General features: G+C 38.0%; 1 protein-coding gene across 1 annotated transcript in view; it reads left to right on the forward strand.

Moving 5' to 3' along the window:
• The window catches only part of LOC106872052 (mitogen-activated protein kinase kinase kinase 11), a 76167-nt gene that overhangs the window by 59867 nt on the left and 5786 nt on the right, over positions 1–10514 (forward strand). Inside the window, exons 2-6 of the mRNA XM_052969092.1 lie at positions 1263–1443; positions 3192–3340; positions 4224–4399; positions 5969–6212; positions 7360–7479. Of these exons, the coding sequence (XP_052825052.1) occupies positions 1263–1443; positions 3192–3340; positions 4224–4399; positions 5969–6212; positions 7360–7479 (870 nt within the window). The remainder of the gene's footprint in view (positions 1–1262; positions 1444–3191; positions 3341–4223; positions 4400–5968; positions 6213–7359; positions 7480–10514) is intronic.

Consider the following 10514-nt stretch of genomic DNA (forward strand, 5'->3'; position numbering starts at 1 on the left):
CTACACAGAATCCAGTGTATGAAAGCTTGTAGGAAGGTTGGCATGCATGTGCATGCTTGCGCATTTATATATATATATATATATATATATATATATATATATATATATATACACACACACTTAGTTTTTGTATTTGGTTTGCAAGATTCTTTATGTGAATTTGTGTGTTGAAGCATGTTCTGTTTTGTCTGGGGAAAGTCATTCTGTTTTGATGTTTTATTAATTAACACACTCAACAGTTTGATTTTCACTGATTTACTTATTTATTCGGTTTTTTCCCCCTAAAATTTTCTTTACTTCTTGCAACCTCTTCAATAGTTGTTGACTCTGTCCATTACCAGAGCTGTGTTCTAAACAAAAATAACGCAACTCCGACAACAGACAGAGTTAAAAACTATTGAAGAGATTGCATGAAGCAACAAAAATTTTAGAAAAGAGAAAATGAGTGGAAATTGAACTGGTGAGTGTGGGGATGTTGATGGTGGAGGTGGTTCATTGAGAATGGGATAGTTTAGATCAGTGGTTCTTAATCATTTTTTGTTTTGCCTATGGCCCCTTTTGATCCTCGTTTTACTCAGACGGATCCCTATAGTCATTTGGCGTTGAAAATATTCCATTTTTATCGTTAGACATTATTAGGAATTGGATGAAGAAAGTATTTTGTGCAATGTAGAAGTGTAACCAATTTATTACAGATAAAACCTAACAAAATCTTACACGAACCCCAAAGGTCCACACGGACCCCGATTGAGAAACGCTAATTTAGGTTGAGCTGTTTTGGTTTAGCTCTTGCGAGGAGGAGGAGGAGGAGGAGGGAGGGAGAGAGAGAGAGAGAGAGAGAGAGAGAGAGAGAGAAAAGTTTGAAACGAGTTAGTTAAAATGAGTTATCTCCCTTGCCTGACATTGTCAAAAACAGTAAAAATCAGATCTGTTCTATTTTCGAAACGTGTTCTTCAGTCGCTAATTATAAGTATTTCCATAGCTTCGGAGTCTCAGCAGTGATCCATGTTCCTTTAATAAAATTCAGTCAGTTGGTTATCGTTATCTATTACTTGTTTCAGCCATTAGATTGTGGCCATGCTGGGGCAACACATTGAAGGGTTTTAGCTGAAATAATCAACACCAATACTTCCTTTCTTTTTTGTTTTAATCTCTTTAAAAAATAAATTTTATGCATTGAAATTTTAAAAAAATAATTTTTAAATTAAAACTAAATTATTTAAAATTAAAACGGTTTATTCTTGTTTTCTTTCTTGAACTAGTTCTTCTGAAAGAGAAAATTGAAGAAAATGATTTGCAACATAAAACTCTGAAGATCACCGATTTTGGTCTGGCGCGAGAGGTTTGTAAGACGACCAGGATGAGTGCTGCTGGAACTTATGCATGGATGGCTCCCGAAGTAATCAAAATGTCCAAATTCTCTAAGAATAGTGATGTATGGAGGTAAGCAGCAACCAATGCCATCTCACCATCTTTGTTGCATGTTTCCTTTAATCCATGATATTTGTTTCAATTACCATTCAGTAATTCAATCTTTTACCACTTATTCATTGTTTGTTGGTTTGTCAACCTGCCCAGCAGGATCACCACCACTGTACTGTTCATCTTCTACACCCTTACACTCCATAACATGTCCCTCACTGTCATATAACAAACTTGTCCTCCACACTCATCATCACCATCGTTTAACGTCTGCTTTCCATGCTGGCATGGGTTGGACGGTTTGACTGAGGACTGGTGAGCCAGATGGCTGCACCAGGCCCCAATCTGATCTGGCAGAGTTTCTACAGCTGGATGCCCTTCCTAACGCCAACCACTCCGAGAGTGTAGTGGGTGCTTTTATGTGCCACTGGCACAAGGGCCAGTCAAGCGGTACTAGCAACGACCGAGCTCGAATGTTGTCTTTCACGTGCCAGTAAGGCGACACTGGTAACGATCATGCTTGAATGGTGCATTTTACGTGCCACCGGCACGGGAGCCAGTCAGCAGCCCTGGCAATGATCATGCTCAGATGATGCTCTTAGCGCTCCACTAGCATGGATGCCAATGTTTTTTCTCCCACATGATGCACATACCCACCTCTCTTACTACCAAACTGTATCTCCTTCCTACCACACTACATCATACGCATGTCCTCAATCTCACATTACAACCACAGGTTCAAGAAATCCATTGTCATAACATTATTTCCTATTCTAGTTTATTAATGTCTTCAGGAGATTTGATGAACGCCACAGTTGGCTACATGGCCACCACTCATGGTGCCATCACTCCTGACTCAGTTTTGTTGTAATTAGTGCTTATATTGACAAAGATATCTGTGGATTATTGCCCTCCTGAATCTACACTTAGTCATGGACTGTTCTCTTCAGTCTACTTAGGTCTGTCCTCTTCACTCTCCTCTTAGACGTGTCCTTCACCCATGTTCTGTTGTACTCACTGACTATAAACATCCACATTCTAGGTTCAAACTTCATTCCCAGCATTGGCATTATATTGTAGCTGTTATTTAACATAAGATTGCCTTAATTGAGCAGATCTGTGATCAAGGGTATTCCAGCTATGACTGCCATCATCATCATCATCATCATCATTTTATGTCTGTTTTCCCTGCCAGCACGGATCGGATTATTTGACAGGATCTGACAAACCACAGGGCTACATTGACCTTCAGTGTGAGCTGTGGCATGGTTTCTACTGCTGGATGCCCTTCCCAATGCCAACCCCATTACTGTGTACAACCACTTTACAGTGTCTTTTAATGAGACACGTGTATTTAGCTCTATGCTGACCTTTGTTTTTTTCATGAAATTAGTGAGAAATAAGTAATAAATTTCTCACTAACTTCATGGAGGCTTCCTTAATGGCAATTGGTCTGCCAGATAATGTTTTGCAAAGCATTTTGGGGCTCATTAAAAGCTTCTTCTTGATAGTTTAAAACTGGTTACTTACCTGGAAAAATACATGTTTTAGCCCCCTTGGAACAGTTCACCTCTTCATAACACCCACCTTATGGTATTTAGAGTTAAATTGGCCCTCTGTATTGTACCTATTCACAGCTAGGTGGACTCTTCTTTTGTACCTGTTTAAAGCTTGGTGGACTTTACCTCGGTGTTTACCTTGGTGGACTTTACCTCTCAACAGTCTTTCTTTTACTGTTCTTGATAAAGTTGTATTCTCTTCTGTTTCAGTTACGGTGTTGTATTATGGGAACTTCTAACAGGCGAAATCCCTTACAAGGGTATCGATGCCCTTGGGGTAGCTTACGGAGTTGCTGTCAACAAACTCACTCTACCACTGCCATCAACATGTCCAGCAATGTTTTCGGAACTCATGACTCGTAAGTTTACATTTCAGCATGGATATATTTGTGTGTTTGTATACATCATATGTCTATGCATATGTATATGTGTGTGTATTATTTCTATACTACCCACAAGGGGCTATACACAGAGGGGACAAACAAGGATAGACAAATGGATTAAGTCGATTATATCGACCCCAGTGCGTAACTGGTACTCATTTAATCGACCCCATAAGGATGAAAGGCAAAGTCGACCGCGGCGGAATTTGAACTCAGAACGTAGTGGCAGACGAAATACCACTTAGCATTTTGCCCGGCGTGCTAACGTTTCTGCCAGCTCACCGCCTTATGTGTGTGTGTGTGTACACATATATCTATGATTTTTTGTTTTATTTATTATGTATGTCTCCCTATATGGTTCCATCGTAGCACTTGCTTCAGAGATGGTGTGTGCCTTGTACAATGGAAGTAGAAAATACTCTGTAAACTAAAGAAGCAATGAAAGCAGGTGGATGGGTGTGCAGGAATGTTCTAGAAACTATGCTGTGCTATGGCTACAAATGGTAACATCCCTGTTGGCACTTCAGCCACAAGTGGCGACAACACTATCTGTGTTTGGGCTGCATTTGAGGATATTATTTGGCATCTCCTGTCTGCTTGCTTTGCTCTTTTGAATTCAAATGGAAAAAAAAAAAAAATTCCCTTGAAAAACAAGTGTTAGCAACAGGAAGAGCATCTCCTCCCACCGTTCTTCTGCAGCTATGTCCCACCTAAGCCATACTAGTACAGGAAGTAGATATTAAATGAAATGAATGATATATTGGTGCATTGTGTGTGTGACATCTTGGTCTAAGGAATGGAATGCTCGTTTTCTTTGTTCTTGTTAATTACTGATCCACTCACTTGTTTCATTGTTCAGATTGTTGGAGGCAAGAACCACACGAAAGACCATCTTTCTGCCAAATTTTGAAGCAACTGGAAGAAATTGCTTCTTCGTCTTTCATGACCACCCCTCAAGACTCATTCCATACAATGCAGGAAGATTGGCGTCAGGAGATAGAACACATGTTTGATGAACTACGGAGTAAAGAGAAGGTAAGGGATTAGGGATATGTTGCCATTGTCTCTCTGTGGACTTGAACCCTTGCATTCATGCTTAGTGGTGGTTGTTGTTGTTGCCTGACCCAAAGTTGGGCTGTTATGTTTTAATACAGAATTATCACATTACTCAAATTCCACTTAAATAATGGAGTGAACACGTGAGCAATATATATATACTCAAAAATCCACGCTGATTAAAGCAGACCCCAAAAATCCACGTGCAAAACAAAGCATTATGCAAATTAGAAGAACTGTTATTTGTACAAATTAACAAAATACAAATACATTTAGTAAACAAGACAAAGTTACTAAACTGAGTTCAATACCGAGTCAGAACACAATATAACACCTCCCCAACAAGTATGGAATATAAAACGTAAATTACACAGTATCACAACAAAATTGAAATCAGTGTTGTGACACATAGTAGTCAGGAGGTTTTCTTCGTCTTGTTGATCTTCTTGGATGTTGACAACTGTGTTCTGGAGTTGAGTTATTGTCGTTAAGTGGTAACGATGAGCTAACAGGTTCTTCTCGAGGAGCAGACTCGTCTATAACTTGAGGTTCTGAATCACGGAAAGAAAGCGCATCTCCTGGCTCTTTGTCATCTTCCAAAGAATTACAGGTATTCAAGCCACATCCAATTGACTGCTTTCTTCAGACATTGTGTGCCCGTTACAATGCTATTCATTGTGTTTTTTCTTTTCCTAATAGAGCAAAGTGTAATTTTCGTAAGACTTAGCTGCTATTTCAAGCAAACTGAGTGACCATTTGTGGGTTCTTTTGGCTTATGTTTATTTATTGTGACAGTGGGTATCAGTGTGTCTTTATGTTGTTGCGTAAACTCCAGGCCATCTCTGACTCAGCAGAACTATTGCACTCTGAGGATAATGGAGATATTGGCAGCAGTGGTGGTGGTGGTGGTGGTGGTGGTGATGCTCTGTGTGTGGTATTGTGATGTAGTGTTGAAGTAGGATGTGGTAATTGTGATGCTAGTGGCAGTGGTGTAGGTTGTAAGATCAAATGAAAACAGCATTAAGCTTACTAGAGAGGTTCTGGATGTAATGTGAAGAGCTAATGTATGTCTTCTTGGAGTAAAGATTGTTTGCCACCATAACATGGCAGTCCTGGTTTAGGATGAAGGTTGCTGTAATTTAGCCCCAGGAGACATCGTCTCCAGCTGGCTATACAACACAATCTGTGTCCTTATATTTTCGAACACAGATCGTGTTGTATAGCCAGCTGGAGACGATATCTCCTGGGGCTAAATTACAGCAATATTCATCCTAAACCAGAACCGCCGTGTTATATTGCCAAACAATCTTTACTCCAAAGTACCGTTGCTGAATATCTCATGTTGTGAGATTTACAAATAGTAATTTTCTAGTATGTCTTCTTGTTTCATAGTCCCCACGCCCCATTTTTACCCCACAACCACATTGTTGAATAATGGCAGTTTAACATTATATCTCTTCGTTGTGTATGTGAGACAATGCATGTCTTTTTGTGTATGTATTTCTGTGCATGTATCCATCTGTGTGTGTGTGTGTTTGTGTGTTTTAGGAGCTGCGAAACCGTGAAGAGGAACTGACCAAAGCTGCAGTGCAGCAGAAAATCCAAGAGGAACTGCTGAAGAAACGGGAGCAGGAGCTGGCTGAGCGTGAAATTGATCTTGTCCAACGGGAGTTGAATGTCATGTTTATACAGCAGGACATCAACAAACCAACACCAAAGAAGAGAAAAGATAAATTCCGTATGTTTCGAAACAGACCTGAAATCGGTGGAAAGACGATCAGTGTGCCATCAAGTAAGTTGTTGTTGTTGTTGTTTAACCCTGGGTCAGCTTGTCTCGGCAAACTTTTGATCAGAGACCCTGGTTATCTTCTCTGTTTATTCGTATTGTATAGTGACTGTATGCAGTTTGGTTTTTGTTGATCTTGCTTAGCCCCAGGTCAGCTGTGACTGAGCAGACAAATGTTCAAAAGCATTCCAGCTATGGCCATCCTGGTTAAAGTAACTATACTCTACCTGTAAACCTCTGGTTACATCAACATCTTTCTCTCAAAATTCTTAGGTTTCTGCCTAAATTAGAAGCCATTTTTAAGGCAGTCAAAATGCTTAGTGGCGTTTCCTCTGTCTGCACATTTTGAGTTCAAACTCTTCCAAGGTTGACTTTGCCTTTCATCCTTTTGGGGTTGATAAATTAAGTATCAGTTTTTATCATTTATTTCTTGAACTCTTTGTATGGGGTTACGTGTTCTGTTGGCATTAGGACCCTGTGCACGCATTTTGCATTTAGCTACTGGTGTTGTATCCTCATCAGCAGCTTTTTGATTTTGACAATGCAGGATTGTGCAACTTTCAGAAAGCAAACTATCTCTATAACATTATGTTGCGCTTTTAAGGCAATGATTACAGTGTGTCTTTTCATTTGTCGAGTCAACCTGAAAAGCAAAGTAATAACAAAAATAGTTAGAAGAAAGCTAGGGCTCTTGAAAGCAGTGTCCGCAAAAAAAAAAAAAGGAACTGATTCATCCTGTATAAGTATATTTGTGTGTGTGTGTGTGTATTTACTTCTGGAGCACTCCGTCGGTTACGACGATGAGGGTCCCAGCTGATACGACCAACGGATCAGCTTGCTTGTGAAATTAACGTGCAAGTGGCTGAGCACTCAACAGACACGTGTACCCTTAACGTAGTTCTCAAGGAGATTCAGCGTGACACAGAGTGTAACAAGGCTGGCCCTTTCAAATACAGTTATTACTCATTTTTGCCAGCTGAGTGGACTGGAGCAACGTGAAAAATAGAGTGTTTTGCTCAAGGACACGTGTCACTGGAAATTGAACTGACGACCTTACAATTGTGAGCCGAATGCCCTAACCACTAAGCCACGTGCCTTCACATCTTTACATCTACTTGTATATGAATGTGTGTATTTTATTTATTATGTCCAGACTTCCAGCATAAGATCACTGTCCAGCAGGAGCAATCATCCTACCAAGGTTATTCAAATCCTGACAGTCCTCCACTGCAATCTCAACAAGCTGCACCACTAAGACTGCGAGCCATTGCATGTAAGTGACGGTCTGCTTTTTTGTTTTGTTTCATTGTGTGTTTTTGTGTGCATGTGGGATCATGTAGTCTTTGGCTAGGACTGAATAGCTGCACAAAAGCATACATGCAGATTTTGATGTGTCCATGCAGTTGTGTATGTATATATATGTGTGTGTGTGTGTGTGTGTGTGTGCTGATGATTGGTTGTGTGGAGGTTGTTTGGATGTCCCTGTGTCATTTGGCTTCTCATCCTTCCATCACCTCAACCCATCATTCTCCCAGTCTCCCCTCCTTATTTCATTTACCATATCAATGTTCTCTCTTTTCTTCCTGTCTCTTTGACTTTTTTTTTACTACTTCCCATTTCCATTATTTCTGTCTTTCTCTTTCTCATCTGTCTCTGTCTGTCTGTCTGTCTGTCTCTTTTTCACTCTCTTGATATCCATTCCACTCTTCCTCCTACCAACACCTGTATTCTATATACATGTGTGTGTGTATATGTATACATGTGTGCGTATATATATATATATATATATATATATATATACGCGCACACATACATACATACATACATACACCAGGGTGCAAAAGTAGGTATACAGTAAGTATCACATCAATGTTGTAATAATTAATTCATTAAGGTTATTAGCATATTAAATTAGTTAGCCTCATTTTGGATATTTCCAGTGTCAGTAATCATAATAATATATTTATCATAACTATAATTATATTTTTATCGTCACTTTCAATTGTTTTTGATAAAAATAAATGAATATTGTATGCGTTTTCTTTTATTCATAAATGTATACCTACTTTTGCACCACCCCGTATGTGTGTGTGTGTGTGTGTTTATGTTTAGTTTAATAAAATTTGTACTCTACAAAATTGTTTTTATTATTTCTGAAACAAGAATATTATTGACAGTGACTTCAAATTTTTGACCATTTAAGCTATCGACAGTCCGACGATGGCTTAACTATCCAAAACTTTGAACTCACTATCAATAGTATTCTTGTTTCATAAATAAATATCTGTTTATATAGCCCCTGTATTGTTTTGTAATGAGGTATGTGTGTAACAAAAGGGCTGCTGTATCAGGGTCACATTGCTGATGCTGTTTTGTTGTGTTACGTATGTGACAGGAATGGTAGTGGTGTATGGTGTGTTACATATGTGACATTGGAGTAATGCAATGGTACTCCAGGCAGTGCTTGGAGTATCACCGACATATATTGATCTGTGAGCTAATATCTTTGATAAACTTGATTGATCTAGTGTAAATAGTGCATGGTTTGAGAGTTTATGAAATGATGTTAGTGCATGGCATGTGACTTGGTGTGACACTATTGCAGTGCCAGTGTTGCATGATGTGACACCGTTGCACTAATAATGGCGTAGAGCATGTGGTATTGCTAAATTCACTTATTCTTACACAATTAATTGTAAACTACATCACAATATAATGAAAAGCAACATGCACACACTCTCCTCACATATTTATAAATGTGTGCGTGCACGTGTGTGTAGTTGTAAAAATGAAGTGAAACCAAAAAGTGATATTTTAAAAACATTTAATGCCTAAGTTTTAGGTTTGAATAATATATGATACTATACAATAGAAAATGCATCCACTATGTAAACTCTTCTCTGTTAATGATAGGGCACAGATAGTGTGTCAATAGCCAGCTGAAGGAGATGTCTTCCTGGGGCTACAAACTACTGTAGCATCAACCCTTAGGGGTTAGCCACATTTAAGTGGCAAATATACTTCTCGATGTCGTGCGGCTACTGTTTATACCTCGCTCAGAGATTTATTATTGCTTGTTTACATTTTTTCGAGATCAGTGACTTTTCATCACTGGAAAAAGTATATATATTTGCATTGAGAATCATTTCCCATCGCCAACCGTTGGTTGTCACATGCTGATAACGGCTATATAAGAGAAACTTGGATCCGTGTGTATCATGTCAGGCTGGAGATGGGAACGATGACTTCCCTTTGCAAACACTGATAGGACACAGATCGTGTGTCAATAGCCAGCTGGAGGAGATGTCTTCCTGGGGCGCCAAGCTCCAGTAGCATCATCCCTTAAGGGTTAGCCACATTTAGGTGGCAAATATACTTCAAGATATAGAACTGTGTGTGTGTGTGTGTATATATATATATATATATATATACTTTATTTAAAAGCAACAGAAATATAACAAAAAGTTTCATGTTCCCGTTCATCGGACAGTTTTGTTAAAAATGGGCTCTCCCATTACATCGATTTTAAATACAGTGCTATCTTTAGCTGCACAGATATGAAATTTCAACAGACAAGATACGTTAATATACATTTCTTCCATCCTTTTGCTCTGTTAAAATATTTAAGTAAAATTATATTAATATATCGTGTCTGTTGAAATTCTATATCTGTGATGCTGAAGATAACGCTGTATTTAAAATTGATGTAATGATTGCATTGTTCAGTTAAATGGAGCCGCTTGAGAGAGAGAGAGAGAGAGAGACAGAGAGTGTTATGTATGTATATATTATGCAAACCTGAAATGCAGATATTAAATGCTTTCAAAATATCATCATTTGATTTAATTTCATTATTACAACTTACATGACTTGATGTGATGCCAATCTTAACTCCACCAATGTGGATACTCTAACAAGCAGTTTGTTATATTTTTGGTTTGAGTTGAAAATTCTAATACCATGCATTGTTTCTTAGTGTTACATGAAATATATATATATGTATATATGTATATTTATATATATATATATATATATATATATGTATATATATGTATATATGTGTATATATGTATATATGTATATATTAATATGTATATGTGTTTGTATATATGTATTTGTGTATGTATATATATATGTATATGTGTATGTATGTATATATATATATGTGTGTGTATGTATATATATATATATGTGTGTGTGTGTGTGTGTGTATGTATATATATATATATATGTATATGTGTATGTATATATATTTATGTGTATATATATATATATGTGTGTGTGTGTGTGTGTATGTATATGTATATG

The sequence above is a fragment of the Octopus bimaculoides genome, chromosome 6 (assembly GCF_001194135.2).
Source record: "Octopus bimaculoides isolate UCB-OBI-ISO-001 chromosome 6, ASM119413v2, whole genome shotgun sequence".
In the NCBI taxonomy this organism is placed as follows: Eukaryota; Metazoa; Mollusca; class Cephalopoda; order Octopoda; family Octopodidae; genus Octopus; species Octopus bimaculoides.